Raw genomic sequence first — 20,559 nt, 5'->3', positions numbered from 1 at the left:
AAGAGCACTATTCTGGGGGAAATAGCATAGTAATTTTGGTTCTGTAAAAGGGCATCAATAATTACAACAATTAAAAAGTTTGCATTCCTGAGCCAGAGATGAGCAGAGCTTTGGTATAAAAAAGGAGAAAAGAAGTTGTTAGCTCAGTGAGGCTGGTGGAGCTACAAAAAGGACCCAGGGCTCCCTCTAGTGGTAGAGGGAGAGTCTTTAATCATATTTTTTTTAAATTTATTTTTTAACCAGAACACTGTTCAGCTGGCTTATGGTAGTGCGGGGGGATTGAACTGGGGACTCTGGAGCCTCAGGCATGAGAGTCTGTCTGCATATGCTATCTACCCTCCGCCCATATTTTATTTATTATTGGGGGGGGAGGGAAACAGACAAGTCATCTGCAGTCCTGCTTCACCACTCAGTGAAGCTCTTCCTCCAGCAGGTGAGGACCAGGGGCTTGAACCCAGGTCCTTGGCGATGATAAGGAGCACTCGACCGGGGACGCCACAGCCCGGCCCCTAAAATTACTTTTAAAATACTTTTTGACTTGATGGGTAGAGCAGAGACAGACACCTGCAGTACAGCCTCCGAAACTTTCCCGCCTGCCGGCCTCTTTTTTTATTGAGAACTTTTGGGTAGGAACGTAGCATCGTGAGTCTGCAGAAAGATTTTCCTGCCTGACGCTCTGAAGTTTCAGGTCCCATCCCCAGCACCACTATCAGCCGGAATTTAAATTTTTTTTTTTTTAATTTCTTTATTGGGGAATGAATGTTTTACATTCAACAGTAAATACAATAGTTGGCACGTGCAGCCGGAATTTTAAATTTTTTTTCCCCCCAGAGCTCGGCTCAACTCTGCAGAACCATCACGCCACCTACCCCCAAATCAGTTATTTTTTTTAAGCTTTGGGGGGAACCTTCCAAAGACAACTTGCAGCCAAAAGTCACTTCCATTTTATTTGACAAGCAGGCTGGCTGGAATGCAAGAATCTCCTATTTGGGGGCAAATCAAGCCACTTATTAATCACGTGAACAGACAAGAGCGAGGAGGAACAGGGACACTTTAAAGTCTGGCGATGAACGTGGGGCTTCCCTGGAGCCATTTTGTGGCGTGACGTCATCACCAACGGTCGTGACGTCGCCAGGCAGGGCGAGCTGGAGGCCCCGCCCCCTCCCGCGGGCGGCCTCGCCCTGGGGTCGTTTGCGCATGCCCAGACTCGACACGGGGCTGGGAGGGGGTCGGGGGCGGTGGCGAGGGCCCCTCGTGCGCATGCCCACGAAAGCCGCGCGCGCCAGGGACGTGCCGTGGCTCTAGGGCTCGCGCGCGCGCCCTGTCCGCCCCGGAAGCGTTCGTCGCGGGCCCGCCCGCCTGCTCCGGAAGTGGTCGGCGCGCGCGGCGCGGCTGGGCGCTAAGATGGCGGCGGCGTGAGTTGCATGTTGTGTGAGGATCCCGGGGCCGCCGCGTCGCTCGGCTCCCCGCCATGGCCGTCACCATCACGCTCAAGACTCTGCAGCAGCAGACCTTCAAGATCCGCATGGAGCCGGACGAGACGGTGCGAGCCGGGCCGGGGCCGCGGGGGCTGCAGGGGGAGGCCGGCCGCGACGGGTGCCGGGGTGCCGGGGTGGGGGCGGGGAGGGGCGGGCGGCCCCGGCGGCCCCCGTCGCCCGGCCGAGCGACCCGGGGCCGCCCCGATCCCCCGGCCGGCGCTGCAGGGCCGATCGCAGGCCGCGGCCCCACCCCCGGGCCGCCCGCCAGGCCCCCGCCCGGGTGTCAGCGCCCTCCGGCCGGGGCTCGGGGCCGCGGGCCGCGGCGACCATTGCCCGGGGCTCCCCCTGCCGCCCGGTCGGCGGCTGTCGGCTCCTCTTTGTCGCAGCCGTTTGGCGACCCGGCGCGAAGACCCGCCCGCCTGAGGCTCTGAGGCCGCGGGTTCCGTCCCCAGCGCCGCCAGCGGCCAGAGCGGAGCGGGACGGTGGGTGACCAGTAGTGACCAGAGTGATTCAGAGAGTGTCCTGCAGATGTAAAGAGTTCCTAGACGTCAACAAGGGGGGAAAATAGACGAAGGCGATTTGCAAGACAGCAGGATGGACGGTTCTGCAGAGACTCTCCTGCCTGAGGCTCTGAGCTCCCATCCCAGCGCCGCCGCCAGCCGCTTCTAAATCTCTTTTTTGGGGTGGTGGCTCTAGTGACTTAATTTACTCAACTTATTATCTTTTAATTTTTTTATATATTTATTTAATTTATTTATTCCCTTTTGTTGCCCTTGTTGTTTTGTTGTTGTCGTTATTATTATTGTTGTTGTCGTTGTTGGCTAGGACAGACAGAAATGGAGAGAGGAGGGGAAGACAGAGAGGAGGAGAGACAGACAGACACCCGCAGACCTGCTTCACCGCCTGGGAAGCGACTCCCCTGCAGGTGGGGAGCCGGGGGCTCGAACCGGGATCCTTAGGCCGGTCCTTGTGCTTTGCGCCACCTGCGCTCAGCCCGCTGCGCTACCGCCCGGCCCCCTTGATTTATTTGTTTTTAAGATTAGAGTTCTCCGTGAGAAAGGTAGGAAGAGAGAAAGCACCAGCCATCCCTCTGGCCCATGTGCCCCCGGGGATGGGACTCGGGACTCGGGACTGGGACTTGAGAGTCCAGTGCTGTATCCGCCGCGCCACCTCCGGGACCGCGGTCTCTCTTTTTCCTCTCTGTCGTCCCTTTATGAAACTGTCCTTTTAGAAGCCTGGGTAGACAGACCAGGGCTTCTGCACAGAGACTCTTCTGCCGGAGGCTCTGAGGTCCCGGGTTCAATCCCCAGCGCCACCGCCAATCAGCCAGAGCTCAGCAAGGAAAAGTGAAACTATGGCGTGCTTGACATGTTTGGTTTCCTTAAATATCTGCTTGATTCTTTCACGGGGAGACAGTTTGAGGCCAGAGAAAGGAAAGGAGACTGTCCCTTGGCTACCTGCAGCGCCCAGGGATGGAACCCGGAGCCTCGGGCAGGAGAGTCTCTTGGCATAACCATTATGCTTTCTACCCTCACCAAGACCTTCTCGCCTGACTCGTGAAAGAGGCTTTCGAGTATGGGGTCATTTATTATAATTGCTATCATTTATTGTGGTTATTTTTATTGGATAGAGACAGAAATTGAGAGGGAAGGGAGAGACAGACACCCGCAGCCCTGCCTCAGCACTCGTGAAGCTTTCCCCTCCAGGTGGGGACCAGGGACTTGAACCCGGGTCCTTGGCACACTGTAGCGTGTGCACTTAAGCAGGTGCGACACCGCCTGGCCCCAAGTATGGGGTCTTGAGTTCAGTCCCTACCATCGCATGTGCCAGAGGGAGGCTCTGCTTCTCTCTGATAAATAAGTCAATCTTCTTTAATATTAGCTGTTGATTTTATCAGACCCTGCTCAGCTCTGGCTGACGGTGGTGCAGGGGACTGAACCTGGGAACTTTTAGAATCTCAGGTATGAGAGTCTGTTCACATAACCATTATGCTGTCTCCTCCCCTGCCCACTCCCCCCTTTAAAAAACTTTTATCTTTATTATTGATAGAAACGGCCAGAAATTGAGAGGAGCGGGGGAGAGAGAGAAAGAGAGACCTGACACCTGCAGCCCCGCTTCACCACTTGCAAAGCTTTCCCCCTGCAGGTGGGGACCAGGGGCTCGAACCCTGGTTCTTGCACATTGTATGTAGCGTGCATTCAGCCAGGTGCACCGTCACTCAGCCCCCTTTGAATTTACTACTATTATTACTATTATCAGCAGCAGACTAAGGAGAGAACCAGAGCCTCCCTCCGGCCCTCACGGCGGCAGTGGCAGTGGGTCAAGCTCAGGACCCCACAGACCAGTGCTCTCAGACCGACACCACCGTGGCTTCAGGCTGGCCGGGCACCTGGCAGCTTATTTAGCTGTTACTCTGCCAAGGTGGTCACCGGGGTGTCCTCGCCGCCAAGATTCCACCCAGCCCTTGAACACCCTCCCCACCAAGTCCCCTCCTCAACCCCGACCCCATAGAGGGTGAAAAACTAGGAGAGGGAGTCGGGCGGTAGCACAGCAGTTTAAGCGCTAAGCGCAAAGCACAAGGACCGGCGTGAGGATCCCAGTTCGAGCCCCGGCTCCCCACCTGCAGGAGGGGTCACTTCACAAGCGGTGAAGCAGGTCTGCGGGTGTCTGTCTTTCTCTCCCCCCTTCTGTCTTCCCCTCCTTCTCTCTCCATTTCTTTGCCCCCCCAAAAAAAAATAAATAGGCCTCCAGGAGCAGTAGATTCGTAGTGCCAACATGGAGCCCTAGTGATAATCCTGGATGGAGGGAGGGAGAGGGAGAGGGAGAGGGAGAGGGAGAGGAGAGAGAGAGAGAGAGAGAGAGAGAGAGAGAGGGCTTGTGCCTTCAGACCTGCCTGGGCTGGGCTGCTGCAAGTGGGCAGAGTAGGGGCTTGAACCCAGATCCCTTGCTCTAAGCACCAGTGTGTCACCACCCGGCCCCCAAGCTCAGCCACAAGGAATTTCTTTGTAGAACCACCCACCAAATCTTAAAAAGGAAGAAAGGAAGAAAGAAAGAAAGAGGAAAAGTAGGTTTATGTAACCACAGACTGGGAGACGCACACAGCGCAGGGGGTGTAGGGGGGGATCGAACCCAGGGCCTCCTGCCGCATGGAGTCTGTCCCTTCTGCAAGAGACGTATGTTTGGGGAGGGGGCTCAAGGCACGGGTGAGACACAGCCCCCCCCCCCAAAAAAAAAAGAGATCACTAACCAAGCGGGAAGATGAGGTGGGCACCATGGGCTGGAGGCCCCACATGGGGAACCGTATCCCGGGCCCTGTGCCCTTGCAGGGGGCAGGGGGACCCCTTGCTGATGCCTGGACCCCCCCCCCCCACACACACACAGGTGAAGGTTCTGAAGGAGAAGATAGAAGCTGAGAAGGGGCGCGAGGCCTTCCCTGTGGCCGGGCAGAAGCTTATCTACGCGGGCAAGATCCTGAGCGACGATGTGCCCATCCGCGACTACCACATCGACGAGAAGAACTTCGTGGTCGTCATGGTGACCAAGGTGGCCTGCGGGGGGAGACTGGCACCCAGCCCCAGTGCCGGGCGAGATTAGACCCCCTGGGCCAGGGTGGGGCGCCTTCTGCTGCAGGGCGGATCATGTGGTTATCTCTCTCTCTCTCTCCCATCCCCCCTCCCCCCAGGCCAAAGCCAGCCCGAGCACCCCCGTCCCCCCCGAGGCCCCCCCCACAGCCACCCCCGAAGTCCCTGCCACGTCCCAGTCCCCACCTGCCACCTGCGAGGGCGAGGACCACAGCCCGGCCGAGGAGTCGGGTCCCGCCACCTCCCCGGAGTCCGTGACGGGGTAAGGGCGGGCCGGGAGGGGTGGGCGTGGGGTGGGGGACCACCCGGAGCCCGGGTCCCAGCATTCTCTCGAATTTTCAGCTCCGTTACCTCTTCAGGGAGCAGCGGGAGGGAGGAGGACGCGGCCTCCACGCTAGGTGGGTCTGGGGGAAGCCCCCTGGGCTGTGCGGGGGGTGGGGGGTGGGGGGCTGCCCCCGTGACCCCCGCCCCCTCTCCCCACAGTGACGGGATCGGAGTACGAGACCATGTTGACGGAGATCATGTCCATGGGGTACGAGCGTGAGCGGGTGGTGGCCGCCCTGCGCGCCAGCTACAACAACCCACACCGCGCGGTGGAGTACCTGCTCACGGTGAGGCCACTACCACCGCCGGGAAGCCCTCCTGGGTTGCTGGGATGAGGGTGGGGAGTGGGCCGGGGAGCCACGGCCCACCAACCCCTCCCCCCTCCCCGCAGGGAATCCCGGGAAGCCCTGAGCCTGAGCAGGGGCAAGAGAGGCAATTGGCTGAGCAGTCGGCCACGGAAGCAGGTGAGGGAAGGGGGGGGGGATCCCCTTCCCCCTAGGTGGGTCGGCGGCTGCCTCCCCCTCTCCCTCCCTGCTTTTGGGGTGACGGAGCACCCCCTCCCCCTGCAGGAGAGAACCCCCTGGAGTTCCTGAGGGACCAGCCTCAGTTCCAGAATATGCGCCAAGTGATCCGCCAGAACCCCGCACTGCTGCCCGCATTGCTCCAGCAGCTGGGCCAGGAGAACCCGCAGCTGCTCCAGGTGCCCGCGGCCCGGGAACCCCAAGATCTGCCCTCTTCTGCAGTCCCCCCGGGGCAGATGGAGCTGTAGTCTCCCCCCCCCCCCCCAAGGCCAGAGCCAGCCGGAGCATCCCCATCCACGGCCACCCCCGAAGTCCCTGCGTGTCCCAGTCCCCGTGTCTGTGCTAGTTTGGACAGTGTGTCAACCTCCCCCGCCCCGCGCCGCCCTGCGCCGCCCCGCCCCACCCAGAGCCTTTGGGCTTTCACTCGGGTGTCCGTGTCAAAAAGAAAAGGCAGCAGAGAAGTCAGAGGCTGGCCGGCACCACCCTCCCCAGGTCCCATGGGCTGATGGGCTTCGCTCTCTTGGGGCGGGTGAGCCTGGGCTTCCAGTGGGGGCTGGGGGGGCTGACACCCCCTCCTCCCCGCAGCAAATCAGCCGCCACCAGGAGCAGTTCATCCAGATGCTCAACGAGGCTCCGGTGGAGCTGGGGGACGTGTCGGACGCTGAGGGTGAGGCGGGCGCCATCGGGGAGGAGGCTTCCCACATGAACTACATCCAGGTCACCCCGCAGGAGAAGGAGGCCATCGAGCGGGTGAGCTTCCCCCCCCCCCAGGGCACGGGTGCTCCCTCCCGGCCCCTCACCCGCCTCCATCTCTCCGGCAGCTGAAGGCGCTGGGCTTCCCCGAGAGCCTGGTGATCCAGGCCTACTTCGCCTGCGAGAAGAACGAGAATCTGGCCGCCAATTTCCTCCTGAGTCAGAACTTGGACGACGAGTGATGCTGGGGGGGTGGGGCGGGGCCCCCCCAGGCCGCCCCCCACCAGCCCTGGCCCCCTTCCTCCACCCCACCCCAGCCCCCAACGAACGCTGCAAAAGTTTTATAAAAGAAAAAAAAAAGTATATATATATTCATGTTTATTTAAGAAGCGGAGAAGAAAAAAAAAATCAAAAACCTTAAAAAAAAGCCGCCAGCCCCCCAACTTCCCAGCCGCCCGAGGACCCCCCCTTCCTCGTTGGCCTGAGAAGACCCGGGCCAGACATCTGTGGCCCCCTCCCCGCACCGCGAGCTGCCAGCCCTGCCGGCGACAGATGGCCCCCCTTGGCCTCTGTCCCAGCTCCCGCGGCAGCCAGGCAGCCAGATGGGAAGGCGAAAGGCGAAAGGCGGGCTGGCTCCCCCAGAGCCCCAGAAGCCCCCCAGGGTAGGGGGGTTGGGCAGCGCCCCCACTTGAGCGCTCACAGGAGCAGCCAGACCTGGCCCCCGCCCCCCGCCCGGTTCTCCATTTGCTGGGCGAAGGGACAGGGAACCTGAGCGGAGTCCCCCCAACAACGGGGGAGAAATGGGGGTGACACCCCAACCCTTCAGCCCAAACACACCCGGAGCGCCCCCTCCCCACCCTCTCCCCCCAAAAAGAAAACAACTGAAGGTTTGGAAGCGAATAAAGTTTTTAAAAGCCGGTTTCCACTGGTCCGTCTGCTGGGCTCCCTGGAATATGGGGGGGGGGCTCCCCGTCGTCGGCTAATCACCGCGGCCCGGCCCCGCCCGCCGTCTGCTCTACGATCGGGGCTCCGGGGGCCCAGATGCGGGGGGCTCCGGGGGGCCCTGGGGGGGCCCGGCGGCGGCGGCGCGGGCCTCCCTCTTGAGTTGCCGCTTCTGCTCCTTGAGTTGGCGGCGCTGCTGCCGGTCGAGCTCCTGCAGCAGCTCCTGGAAGCGGGCGCTGCGCGGGTCCACGTCGTAGCCCAGCCGCTCCTGCGCCTCCGCCGCCAGCCGCGCCCGCCGCGCCCGCTGCGCCTCGGCCGCCTCCCGCTGCTCCTGCTGCCGCCGCCGCCACTGGGCGACCAGCTGCGGCATCTGGGCCAGGCGCTCGGCGATCAGCCGCTCCCTGCGGGCGGGGGGGGGGGGCGGGGGTCAGCGGACCGCACCCCGGGGACCCCCGCAAGTCACTGAAACCTGGGGCGAGTGTCTGCAGAGCCAGCTGGCGTCTCCCCCGCCCTCCTCCTCATTATTATTATTTTGCCTCCAGGGTTATCACTGGAGCTCGGTGCCTGCACCCCGGACCCTCTGCTCCCGGAGGCTCTCTCAGCCCCCCCCACCCTTTTACTGGACAGAGACAGCCAGAAATCTAGAGGGGAGAGACACACCTGCAGCCCTGCTTCCCACTCTCGCGCTTTCCCCCTGCAGGTGGGGACGGGGGGGAGGGGGCTTGAACCCCGAGTCCTCGTGCACTGGGACGTGTGCGCTCAGCCAGGTGTCCCCCACTCCCTGACCGCCACCACCATCTTGTCCATTTGTTACTCGATAGGACAGAAATTGAGGGAGGAGGGGGACATGGACCTGCAGACCTGCTTCACCGCTTGTGAAGTGACACCCCTGCAGGTGGGGGGGGGGGCTCGAACCCGGATTGTTGTGCTCCGCACTGTCCTTAACCAGATTCGCTATCGCGACCCCCTCCCTCCCCAATTACGTTTTAAGGATTTAGTTTATCAGGAAATGCAGTGGTCCGGGAGGTGGCGCAGTGGATAAAGGTCTGGACTCAAGCATGAGGTCGAGAGTTCAATCCCCAGCAGCACGCGGACCAGAGACATGTCTCGTTCTGTCTCTCCTATCTTGCTCATGGATAAACAAAGCCTTACCAAAAAACAAAACAAAACAAAAAAACCCAGCATGCAAAATCTCAAGCTCTAGCAGGCTCGCAATCCAAAAAACCAAAGGAACATGAACTGGGTGGGGGAGACACATGAGAGTTCTGCAAAGAGACTCCAGAGCCCCAGGTTCAATCCCCAGCACCACCGTCAGCCAGAGCTGAGCAGGGCTCTGGGAAACTAAATACAGAAGAAGGGAAAAGGGGGGAAGATCACTCTGGCACAGGTAGTGGCAGGGGGCGAACCCAGCACCACACGTCTGTCTTCACTGCCAGTATTCCTACTTACCTGAGCGCCACTCGGCTCATTATTGGGTGCTTGCTGGGGATTGAACCCGAGACCCTTTGCAAGCAAACCCTCCGTCCAATCTCGGTCACACTTTTTTTTTTTAAAAAAAAAAGATGTGTTTTGTGGCTGGAGAGGGGTGGGGGGTGAGTGAGGTATCGGACTTTCAAGCATCAGGACCTGAGTTCAGTCCCAGGCAAGATATGTAACCAGAGTGATGTCTGCTTCTTTCTCTCTCGCCTTCATCTTTCCCATTAACAGATAAATGAAATGTTTTATTGATTTATTTTGCCTCCGGGGTTATCGCTGGGGCTAGATGCTGGCACTAGGAATCCACTGCTCTTGGTGGACTTTTTTTTTTTTTTTTTGCTAGGACAGAGAGAAATGGAGAGAGGAGGGGACGACAGAGAGGGGGAGAGAAAGACAGACACCTGCAGACCTGCTTCACCGCCTGGGAAGCGACTCCCCTGCAGGTGGGGAGCCGGGGGCTCGAACCGGGATCCTTATGCCGGTCCTTGTGCTTAGTACTCTGTGTGTTTATCCTGGTGCGCCACCACCTGGCCCCCAGAAATCCATTTATTTTTATCAGAGCCCTGCTCAGCTCTGGCTGCTGGTGATACTGGGGATTGAACTTGAGACTCTGGAGCCCCTAAATTACTCTGGTGAAACTTGTCTCGTCTGAAATGCATAAAAAAATTAAATTAAATTGGGAGTCGGGCGGTAGCGCAGCGGGTTAAGCCTTAGCACGTGGCGCCAAGCGCAGGGACCGGCGTTAAGGATCCCGGTTCGAGCCCCCGGCTCCCCACCTGCAGGGGAGTCGCTTCCCGGGCGGTGAAGCAGGTCTGCAGGTGTCTGTCTTTCTCTCCCCCTCTCTGTCTTCCCCTCCTCTCTCCATGTCTCTCTGTCCTGGCCAACAACAACGATATCAACAACAACAATAATAAAAAACAAGGGCAACGAAAGGGAAAATAAATATAAAAAAATAAATAAGTCGGTTTCACTTTCTGCGTTTCTCTCTCCCTCCATTCTTTCTCCTCTTTCTGTCTCGCTCCCCGTCCCTCCTCCCTTTTCTCTCCTTTTTCTCTCTCTCCCTGTCCGCAGTGGGGAGCACACAGCCCCCCCCCCAGCGAGCCGCCCCCCCACCCCGGCAGGGGGCGGGGCCTAGGGCGGGGTCAGAGTTCAGGGGTCACGCACCGGGCCAGCCGCCGCTGCTCCCTCTGCAGATGCCGCGCGCGCAGCGCCTCCTGCATGGCGGCCAGGCTGGGGCACCACTCGCGCTCCTCGGCCTCCAGCTCCCGCAGCTGCTCCGCCGTCGGCCACAGCGAGCCGGGGGCCACCCCGGAGGCGGCGCCGAACCGCCCGAACTGCTTGGCGGCGTAGCGCGGCCCCCGCTGCCAGTGCGGGGTCATCGGGTCGGCGGGGTCCGGCCACCAGGGCTCCGTCGAGCGGCGCGGGGGCGGCCCAGCCCGGTAACCCCGGCGGCCCGGGCCCAGGGGCACCGCCAGCCCGAGCAGGCGAAGCGCCGGCCGCATGGGCGCCGCCATCTTGCCGCGGGGTCCTCGCGCGCCGCCAGGGGTGTCCGCGGCGTTGCCTGTGCGCAGGGCCCCGGGCGGGGCTGTCCGCGGCGCTGCCTGCTTGGGGTCCTCGCCCAGGCTTTTTAACTTATTGAAATAATTAATTCCTTAATTCCCTAGAGACAGAGAAGTTGAGAGGGAGACAGACAGACACCTGCAGCCTTGCTGCACCACCACTCGCAAAGCTCCCTCCCCTGCACGTGGGGACCGACCGGGGGCTCGAACCCGTGTCCTTGAGCAGTTGTCCTGTGTACGCTCAACCAGGTGTGCCGCCGCCTGGCCCTTCTATTCTAGCTAGCTGACCTTGTATTTCTATCCTATTCATTTAAGTGTCACATATATATATATATATAGAATTATATGTAGTGAAGATATTTATTTGCTTACTTTTAATTTTTTCTTTTTTTTATAGTTATTATTTTTTTTAAGAAAGGATTAATTAACAAAACCATAGGGTAGGAGGGGTACAACTCCACACAATTCCCACCGCCCAATCTTCATATCCCACCCCCTCCCCTGATAGCTTTCCCATTCTCTATCCCTCTGGGAGCATGGACCCAGGGTCGTTGTGGGATGCAGAAGGTGGAAGGTCTGGCTTCTGTAATTGCTTCCCCGCTGACCATGGGCGTTGACTGGTCGGTCCATACTCCCAGTCTGCCTCTCTCTTTCCCTAGTAGGGTGGGTCTCTGGGGAAGCAGAGCTCCAGGCCACATTGGTGGTGTCTTCAATCCAGGGAAGCCTGGCCGGCATTCTGATGACACCTGGAACCTGGCGACTGAAAAGAGAGTTAACATACGAAGCCAAACAAATTGTTGAGCACTTTTAATTTCTTCTATGATCTTTATTTAGTGGATAGAGACAGGAATCAAGAGGGAAGGGGGAGACAGAGAGACACCTGCAGCCCAGCTTCATCACTCGTGAAGCGTCCTCCTTGCAGTTGGGGAGCCGGGGCTTGAACCCAGGTCCTTGCGCACTGTGATGTGTGCTTAGCCAGGTGCACCACCTGACCCCCCCTTTTTTTTTTAAATGAATAATCCGGAGTCCGTAGATGGGGACTGGGGACTCGAACCCCAGGCCTTGTGCATTGTAATGTGTGTGATCCACTCCCTGGCCCCATTATTCATCTGTTAATGACAGAGCAAGGAGGGAGACAGAGGCGCGGACAGACTCGCCCAGGTCATCACCCTGGCACGTAGGATGCCAGGGATCCAACTCAAGACCCCAAAGGCCAGAAAATCTGACAGTTGACGTCACATCACATCCTGAACCCAGTTTCACAATATGGAGGAAAGAAATAACAATAATCATGATTAATAATAAGTGCACCAGCAACCGTGGAGCCCAAGATCCTGGCAGGAATCATAATCAATCAATCAATCAATCAATCTGATAAAGCAAGTGAGAGAAACAAGAGATTGCCGATAGAAAAGAAACTGATTTTGTTTCCTGAATGTTTTAATTGGCCAATTATAACCCTCTTGGCTGCCATCAGCATTTTACTATATTTGTATCTATTCAGAAGTGCTACTTAGATCTGCTTTGTCGGCTTATTTATATCCTTTCTTTCTCTCTCTCTCTCTCTTTGCCAGGGCTTCTCTCCTCTGGAGAGGCCTTTTCAGGTAACTAGCCTTTTCAAGCAGTAAGAAAGAGAGGGAGAGAGAGAGAAAAGAGAGAGAGGGAGGGAGACAGAGAGAGAGAGAGGGAGGGAGACAGAGAGAGAGGGAGACAGAGAGAGAGGGAGGGAGAGAGAGGAAGAAGCAGAAGCAAAAAAAAAAAAAAAAAAACACCAGGTGGAGGTAGAACCAGTCTTTGTTGTTGAATTTTTTAAATTATTATTATCTTTATTTATTGGATAGAGACAGCCAGAAATTGAGAGGGAAGGGAGGAGAGAGAGAGAGAGGGAGAGAGACAGAGCTGTACTGCCGGCCTGTGTGCGGGTTTTCAAAACCGTCTGTGTTTTGTGTGGTCTGGGAGGTGGCACAGTGGATAAAGAACTGGACTCTTGGGGGCCTGGTGGTGGCACACCTGGCTGAGCGCACGTGTTACAAGGCGCCAGGACCCGGGTTGGAGCCCCCCGGTCCCCACCTGCAGGGGGAAAACTTTACAAGTGGTGAAGCAAGGCTGCAGGTATCTCTCTGTCTCCCTCTCTATCACCCCCCCCTTCCTCTTGATTTCTGGCTGTCTCTATCCAATAAATACATTTTTTAAAAAAAAGCACTGGACTCAGGAGTCGGGCGGTAGCGCAGCGGGTTAACCGCAGGTGGCACAAAGCGCAAGGACCGGCATAAGGATCCTGGTTCGAGCCCCCGGCTCCCCACCTGCAGGGGAGTCGCTTCCCAGGCGGTGAGGCAGGTCTGCAGGTGTCTGTCTTTCTCTCCCCCTCTCTGTCTTCCCCTCCTCTCTCCATGTCTCTCTGTCCTATCCAACAACGACAACAGCAATAATAACGACAACAATAAAACAACAAGGGCAACAAAAGGGAATAAATAAATAAGAAAAATAAATAAAAAAAAAAAGGCACTGGACTCTTAAGCACGAGGTCCTGAGTTTGATCCCCGGCTGTACATGGGCCAGATGATGTCTGTTTTTTTTTTTTCCTCCTCTTTTCTAATTAATAATTAAAAAAAAAAATAGTGTGGCTGCTGGGGGGGTTGGACTGGAGGTGGATTTTTTGGGGGGAAGGTGGAGGAACTGATGGACTTTTGCCCTTGTTTCTTTATTGTTTGCTATTGGCATGTCTGTGCTAGTAATTGTTGCTGTCTTTTTTTCCCATATTTTTTAATGTATTTTTTAAATATTCATTTATTCCTTTTGTTGTCCTTGTTTTATTGTTGTTGATGTCGTTGTTGGCTAGGACAGAGAGACATGGAGAGAGGAGGGGAAGACAGAGAGGGGGAGAGAAAGACAGACACCTGCAGACCTGCTTCACCGCCTGGGAAGCGACTCCCCTGCAGGTGGGGAGCCGGGGGCTCGAACCGGGATCCTTAAGTTTTGCTCCATCTGCGCTTCCCTTGGGGACGGTTCTTGAAGGCGGAGGAGACCCAGTGCTCACCGGCGCCCTCTGGTGGCCCTTCCCTGTGATGGGGAGCAGCGCCCCCTCCATGTAGCCGGGCTGCAGTCCCGCACGCCGCCGCCAGAGGGCGCGCCCCATCACCCCTGCAGCATTGGGAGGTTGTTGGGAGGGGGGGAGCGCGGGAAGCGGCCGCGCTGGACTTTCTCACGGCCACGGGTTGGGGCTCCCCCGCAGCTCCTCACCTGGGTGCGAGATGGGTGGGCTGGCAGGTGCCGGGGCTTCCCAGCACTGTCTGTGCTGCCAGCACCACCCCAGGAGGCCCGTACCCCCACTGCAAAAAAATGTCACCTCCTCTGGGAAGCCCGCCCTGACCACCCCAAGGGTAGAAGCCCGGCCTAAGTCTTCTAAGGCATCTGACCGTCCCCTTATTCTATATTATTGCTAATTATTATTTTTAGTTTTATATATATATATTTTTCTTTTCTTTTCTTTTATGGTGGTGTGGGGGATTGAACATGGGACTTTGGAGCCTTCAGGCATGAAAGTCTGTTTGCATAACCATTATGCTATCTACCCCCACCCGTTATTAATGTTTTTATTGCCACCAGGGTTATGGTTGAGGCTTGGTACCTTTATTTCCCTTTTTCTTTTTTAAATATATTTTTAAAATTTTATTTATATTTATTTATTTTCCCTTTTGTTGCCCTTGTTTTTTTAATTGTTGTAGTTATTGTTGTTGTTGTTGTTGTTGATGATGTCGTCGTTGTTGGCTAGGACAGAGAGACATGGAGAGAGGAGGGGAAGACAGAGGGGGGGAGAGACAGACAGACACCTGCAGACCTGCTTCACCACCTGGGAAGCGACTCCCCTGCAGGTGGGGAGCCGGGGGCTCGAACCGGGATCCTCACGCCGGTCCTTGCGCTTTGCGCCACCTGTGCTTAACCCGCTGCGCCACTGCCCGACTCCCAATATACATTTTTTATGATCACTTACTTGTTGGTTAGAGACAGTCAGAAACCGCGAGGGAAAGGGGAGGCAGCGAGACACAGAGACACCCGCAGCCCTGCTTCACCACTTGCAAAGCTTTTTCCCTGCAGGTGGGGACTGGGAGCTGGAACCCGGGTCCTTGCACATTGTAACATGTGCTCAACCAAGTGCGCCACCGCCTGTCACCTATTTTTTTTTTCTTTTAATCTCATAGCAGAGGGTGAAGTTGAGGAGCCAAGCAGTGACACCCCCCCTGGTTGTGAACATCACCAGGCACAAGGACCCGGGTTCAAGCCCCCGGTCCCCACCTGCAGGGGAGAAGCTTCACGAGTGGAGGAACAGGGTTGCAGGTTTCCCCTGTTGTGTGTCTGTGTTTCCCCTTTCTTTCTTAATTTCTGTCTCTACCCAATAACAGAATACGTAAAACGTGAAACAAGAGGAGAGCCTCCTGCTGGCTTAATTTATTTATTGGATAAAGACAGAGAAATAGAGAGGGGGGGAGATAGAGAGGGAGAGAGACAGACAGACACCGGCAACCCTGCTTCACCACTCGCAAAGCTTTCCCCCCCGCAGGTGGGGCCGGGGGCCTTGAACCCGGGTCCTTGTGCACTGCAACATGTGCGCCACACTGGGTGCTCCACTGCCCTGCCCAGTACAAATTTCATATTTTTTTTCCCCAGAGCTCTGCTCTCCTCCGGCTGCTGGTGGTGCTGGGGATTGAACCTGGGGCCTCAGAGCCTCAGACAGGAGAGTCTGTTTGTAGAACCATCCTGCTGACTCTCCCCAGCCTCAGGTTTTTATTTAAAATAAATAAATAAATAAAAGATAATATTTGGGAGTCGGGCGGTAGCGCAGCGGGTTAAGCGCACGTGGCACAAAGCGCAGGGACCGGCGTAAGGATCCTGGTTCGAGCCCCCGGCTCCCCACCTGCAGGGGAGTCACTTCCCAGGCGGTGAAGCAGGTCTGCAGGTGTCTGTCTTTCTCTCCCCCTGTCTGTCTTCCCCTCCTCTCTCCCTTTCTTTTTGTCCTATCGAACAACGGCGACACCAATAGAAACAACAATAATAACTACAACAATAAAACAATAAGGGCAACAAAAGGGAATAAATAAATAAATATTTTTTTTTAAAAAAGATGATATTTATTTACTTATCCATGAGAAAGAAAGCAAACCTCCCTTGGGCATCTGCAATGCAGGGGATTGAACCCAGGACCCCGCGAAGTGGAGTGGAATGCTTTATCCCCTACACCAGCCTCTGGGCTGCTCCAGTCTCTTGCTTCAAGGTTAAAGCTTGGCTTAGATGAATTGGGGGGTGGGTGGGGGCAGGCAGAAACCCCCTTCTGGGCTGCGACTGTGGGCTCCCCTCTTCCCCACAAGCCAATACCCCCAAGAAACTAGCGGCCCAGAGAGGTGGTGACAAGTAGCATTTGGAGGCTCCAAGGCTTTGGACTTGCCAGGCTTCTCTGAACACCAGAGGAGTGCAGGCCTGCACCCAGCTCCGAGCTGCCTTCCTGCCCCCTCCCGCTCCCCCAGAGACCTCGCCCCCATCCCCTGCAGGGTGAGACTTCTGGGGGGCGGGGTGGGAACCTTCAGTTGAATCCTCGCCTCCCTGGGGCAGGGGGGCTGCCGTGGCGGTGTCCAGAGGGAAGGGGAGGGGTCTCCCCGCTGGGCATAAAACGAGAGAGGGTGGGGGGTCTCCAGGGGGGTACAGATCCAGCTCTCCAACTCTGCAGACAGCAGGGCCCACGGCCCTGGGACCCTCCTCTGAGCCTGACCCCCAAACTCAGCGGGGACACACACAGCTATGTTTGCCGGACACCTGGCCCCTGTCCTGGGCCTGCTCAGCGGGTCCTGGCTGCCCACGGGTGAGGGTCTCCTCGCAGCTCGGGAACCCCCAGCCACACCACAGACCCCCGGGGCTGACCCCCGGGGCTTGTCGGCAGAGGTCGTCAGCTGGGCTGCCTTCCTGGACCGGCAGAAGAGGGGCCGGCTGGGGACAAGGGGATCCCCGGGTTCAGCCGTCCCTGTGTCTCTGCCCCTGGACCCACAGGTGGCCGCGTGGGAATCCTGCAAAGCTGTTTCCTTCACACAGGTGAGAGCAGGCAGCCGGGCCAGACTGGGGGAGGCCCCCAGGGAGATGCCTCTTTCTTCCTTCCCTCCCTCCTCCCTTTTTAAAAAAAATTTTTTATAAGTTTTTTTAAATATATTTATTTATTTATTTTTCCTTTTGTTGCCTTTGTTGTTTAACATCGTTGTGGTTATTGATGTCGTCGTCGTTGGCTAGGACAGAGAGACATGGAGAGAGGAGGGGAAGACAGAGAGGAGGAGAGAAAGACAGACACCTGCAGACCTGCTTCACCGCCTGGGAAGCGACTCCCCTGCAGGTGGGGAGCCGGGGGCTCAAACCCGGATCCTTATGCTGGTCCTTGTGCTTTGCGCCACCTGCGCTTAACCCGCTGCGCTGCAGCCCGACTCCCAGGATTTTCCTTTTTTAAAAAAAGTCTTTTATTCGTTTTATTTTATTTTATTTTTTAAATTTATTTATTTTTTTTCCTCCTCCAGGGTTATTGCTGGGCTCGGTGCCTGCACCATGAATCCACCGCTCCTGGAGGCCATTTTTCCTCCTTTTTGTTGCCCTTGTTGTAGCTTCGTTGTGGTTATTATTATTGCCCTTGTTGACGCAATTCGTTGTTGGATAAGACAGAGAGACATGGAGAGAGGAGGGGAAGACAGAGAGGGGGGAGAGAAAGACAGACACCTGCAGACCTGCTTCACCGCCTGGGAAGCGACTCCCCTGCAGGTGGGGAGCCGGGGGCTCGAACTGGGATCCTAACGCCGGTCCCTGCGCTTTGCGCCACATGCGCTTAACCCACTGCGCCACCGCCCGACCCCCTATTCGTTTTATTTTAATGAGAGAGATAGAGATAAAATGAGCCGAGGATCCAGCTCAGCTCTGGCTGATGGTGGTGCTGGGGATTGAACGCAGGGCCTCAGAGTTTCAGGCAGGAGAGTCTATGTGCAGAACCACCCTGCCATCTCCTTGGTTTGGGCTATGGGGATCTCTTCCCCCAGGCCCTGTAACCCCAAGCCTACAGTCACCCCTGCAGTTTGAAACCCTCTGTCCTGAGGCCCCCCCAGAAACAACAACAACTTGGAAGCTTTTCCAGGCCCAGAGAGGTCAGGACACTTTCTCGGAGACACACAGCTCGTCCGCTGAGGGCTGATTTGGGACTGGAACTAGGGGCTCTCCAGGCCAGGTGGATGGGACATGGTGGCCCCACCCCACCCCAGCCCCTGGCCCTGAGCCCAGCGCCCCCACCTTGCCGTCTCGTCTCCCCAGGTGCTGTCCCGGCCCGGCTGCTTATCCACCCGCCTCCGGAACCGCGTCTGCTTTGGTCACTGCTCTTCACTCTATGTCCCCGGCTCGAACCCGGGCCCCACCGTCCTCTGCAATGCCTGCACCCCCGTCCGCCAGCACCGGGTCCCCGTGGCCCTCTGGTGCCGCGGTCCTGGGGCCTCCCGGCGGCGGCGGAGGGTGGAGACGTCGGCCCTGGTGATCGACGGGTGCCGGTGTACCCCTAGGGCCTGAGCCGGGCGGACAGACACACAGACACCCGGAGACAGATGGACCACGGACGCAGGATGGAGAGACCGTGTGTGGGGACTTCCAGGGAAGCTCCCCCCCAACCCCAGTCCCAGCTTGACAGCCCCTCCAGGGGGGGGGTTCCTGCTCGGGCCCCGAGTCCACGTCTGCTGCTGGGAGCAGGGGTGGACAGCCCCCTTCTGCAGAGAGGGAAACTGAGTCCCCCCAGGGCCTGCTCAGAGGCTCAGGGTCTTTCTTCCATGATAGAAACCCCCCCTTTTTTTTACAAGGGGAAAGTTGAAGACACCCATCCCCCCATGGGCAGACAGATGGTCCTGGGGACCCCAGGAAACCTGAGAGCGTGGAGACCCCGCCCAGAGCAGGAGACATGGGAGCTACCCTTATACCCCTAAAGTGCCCACAGAGGAAGGACAGACAGACGGCTCCATCCAGACCGGGAGACATGAGGCTACTCCTGTCCCCCAGAAAGTCTCAGAAAGAGGACAGATGACTTCACTCAGATTAGAAGACACGACACGGGGCACACAGAAAGCCCCAGAGAAAGAAAGAGAGAGAGAGAGAGAGAGAGAGAGAGAGAGAGGACAGATGATCTCACTCGTATCAAGAGACACGGCGGGCGGAGGGGAAACCCTTGGACCCCGAGAATTCCAGACATGAAGAATAGTCAGCCCCACATGACTATGAAACTCAGGGGTGACCCATTCTCTGCACCCCCCGAAAAAAGTCCCAGAAAGACCCGATGATCCCACTGAGATAAGACACGGACACCCCCAACCCTGCCGCCCCCCCAGATCAGCACCCGCCGGCCCTGTCCCCCCAGCGCCCCCGACACACCCCACCTACCCCCTGAGAAGCATAAAGGTGATTGAGCTCTGGCCATGCCTGTCTTTTCCTCAGGTGGGGGGTTTCCCCGGCAGTGGGTGTCAACAGGGGGGTGGGCCCCCCTTGGCTGCCCCTCTCCCCACCAGCTGGCACCCAGAAGCCAGCTTTGGGGCGTCTAGAAGCCGAGGCCTGGCAGATGGGTTCAGCTTGCACCAACGTGGGGACATGTGGCCACCTGGCCTCCAGCTGCCTGCTGGACCTCGGGGCCAGCTGGGGGACTCCCCCACCCTCAGCCCCCACCCTCACCCCCTCACCCTCACCCCCACCCCGACTTCCATCCTGTCTCAGGAAGGCCCCAGGTCAGCCCCCCCCCACACCTCCCGGAAACATATGGGCCCCACGGGGCCTGGGAGCCGGAGACCCCCCTGATCTCTCAGTTCTGCACGTGGGGTGGCGCCTGTGAAGTGGGGGACCCCCCTCCTTCCAGCTTCCCGGGCCCCATCCCAGTGGGCAGCTCAGCCTGGCCTGGAGAGTGCACCCCATCTTTGGCGAGGAAGAGATACCCTCTTCCCAAGCCTGTTTCCTCTGTGCCAGCTGGGGACCTTGGTGTTGGGGAGTCCCGGGCAGCCCCGGGGAGCAGGGGGGAGGGGCGGCGGTGCAGGTGTTTGAGGCGTTGGCACGGGGGGCCTGGGAATCAGGTCTGCGCCATCTGTCACCGCGCAAGCATCTGGGGCTGAAGGTGACCCCGTCACCCTCACTCACAATTACATCTTGGCATCTGTATCAGAGGCACCAGGCTGGCAGGCTGGCGGGAGGGGGAGCAGGGGGGCTCCGCACAGCCCAGAGCCCCTTTCCCGGGGGTTCCGGTCCCCGGGGGTGCTGCCAGGCTGCCAAGGAATGGGGCTTCTCTGAGGTTCGGATGTGAGGGGAGTCGGTGGCAGCTTGAATCAGGCTCCACCACTGTGCCAGCCTGTCTGGGGGCTCTGGGGGTCGTGTGTGTGTGTGTGTGTGTGTGTGTGTGTGTGTAAGTGAGTGAGTCCAATTTTTGTCCTAAAGATGGGTTGGGGGGGCCTGACAGAATAGCTCCCCAAGACAATGTGTTGCTTTGCCCTGTGTGTGATCTGGGTTCGAGCCCAGCCATCACTGCACTGAAAGGGGGCTTTGGGATTGTGGGCTCTTTCTGTCTTTCTTTCTTTCTTTCTTTCTTTCTTTTTAAATATTTATTTATTCCCTTTTGTTGACCTAGTTTTTTTTTTTTTATTATTGTGGCTATTATTGCTGTCGTCATTGTTGGACAGGACAGAGAGAAATGGAAAGAAGAGGGGAAGACAGAGAGGGGGAGAGAAAGACAGACACCTGCAGCCCTGCTTCACCGCCTGGGAAGCGACTCCCCTGCAGGTGGGGAGCTGGGGACTCAAACCGGGATTCTTATGCTGGTCCTTGCACTTTGGGTCATGTGCGCTTAGCCCGCTGTGCTACCGCCCGATTCCCCTGTAGGCTCTTTCTCTCTCTCTCTCTCTCTGTGCCTCAAACCTTAAAAAAAAAAAAAAGCGTCTGGGAGGTAGCTTAGTGG

The 20,559-nt window shown here is 57.6% G+C and overlaps 3 protein-coding genes across 3 annotated transcripts; 2 read left to right on the top strand and 1 right to left on the bottom strand.

Annotated features, from left to right (window-relative positions):
* The first annotated feature begins 1,379 nt into the window (after positions 1-1,379).
* RAD23A (RAD23 homolog A, nucleotide excision repair protein) lies at positions 1,380-7,516 on the top strand. The gene is made up of 9 exons (XM_007532432.3): positions 1,380-1,543; positions 4,860-5,021; positions 5,161-5,321; positions 5,402-5,457; positions 5,543-5,670; positions 5,775-5,847; positions 5,953-6,083; positions 6,490-6,654; positions 6,726-7,516. Exons 1-9 carry the CDS (start codon positions 1,472-1,474, stop codon positions 6,837-6,839), a joined length of 1,062 nt encoding a protein of 353 aa, XP_007532494.1. The 5' UTR covers positions 1,380-1,471; the 3' UTR covers positions 6,840-7,516.
* Positions 6,959-10,563, bottom strand: GADD45GIP1 (GADD45G interacting protein 1). The gene is made up of 2 exons (XM_060181824.1): positions 10,180-10,563; positions 6,959-7,940 (listed from the first exon to the last, which is right to left on the bottom strand). Exons 1-2 carry the CDS (start codon positions 10,527-10,529, stop codon positions 7,613-7,615), a joined length of 678 nt encoding a protein of 225 aa, XP_060037807.1. The 5' UTR covers positions 10,530-10,563; the 3' UTR covers positions 6,959-7,612.
* A 5,801-nt stretch (positions 10,564-16,364) lies between these two features.
* DAND5 (DAN domain BMP antagonist family member 5) lies at positions 16,365-18,149 on the top strand. The gene is made up of 2 exons (XM_007532469.1): positions 16,365-16,652; positions 17,901-18,149. Exons 1-2 carry the CDS (start codon positions 16,365-16,367, stop codon positions 18,147-18,149), a joined length of 537 nt encoding a protein of 178 aa, XP_007532531.1.
* The last annotated feature ends 2,410 nt before the right edge of the window (positions 18,150-20,559 follow it).

This window comes from Erinaceus europaeus, chromosome 23 (genome assembly GCF_950295315.1).
Source record: "Erinaceus europaeus chromosome 23, mEriEur2.1, whole genome shotgun sequence".
Lineage (NCBI taxonomy): Eukaryota > Metazoa > Chordata > Mammalia > Eulipotyphla > Erinaceidae > Erinaceus > Erinaceus europaeus.
The sequence above is the reverse complement of the archived record's forward strand: the minus strand, read 5'-3'. Positions and strand labels throughout refer to the sequence as shown.

Coding starts and splice junctions, on each gene's coding strand:
- DAND5 (XM_007532469.1), top strand. CDS start 16,365: ATGTTTGCCGGACACCTGGCCCCTGTCCTGGGCCTGCTCAGCGGGTCC. Junction 16,653..17,900: donor AAGCTGTTTCCTTCACACAG/GTGAGAGCAGGC, acceptor TCGTCTCCCCAG/GTGCTGTCCCGGCCCGGCTG.
- RAD23A (XM_007532432.3), top strand. CDS start 1,472: ATGGCCGTCACCATCACGCTCAAGACTCTGCAGCAGCAGACCTTCAAG. Junction 1,544..4,859: donor GCATGGAGCCGGACGAGACG/GTGCGAGCCGGG, acceptor ACACACACACAG/GTGAAGGTTCTGAAGGAGAA. Junction 5,671..5,774: donor CGGTGGAGTACCTGCTCACG/GTGAGGCCACTA, acceptor CCCTCCCCGCAG/GGAATCCCGGGAAGCCCTGA.
- GADD45GIP1 (XM_060181824.1), bottom strand. CDS start 10,529: ATGGCGGCGCCCATGCGGCCGGCGCTTCGCCTGCTCGGGCTGGCGGTG. Junction 7,941..10,179: donor GAGCAGCGGCGGCTGGCCCG/GTGCGTGACCCC, acceptor CCCCGCCCGCAG/GGAGCGGCTGATCGCCGAGC.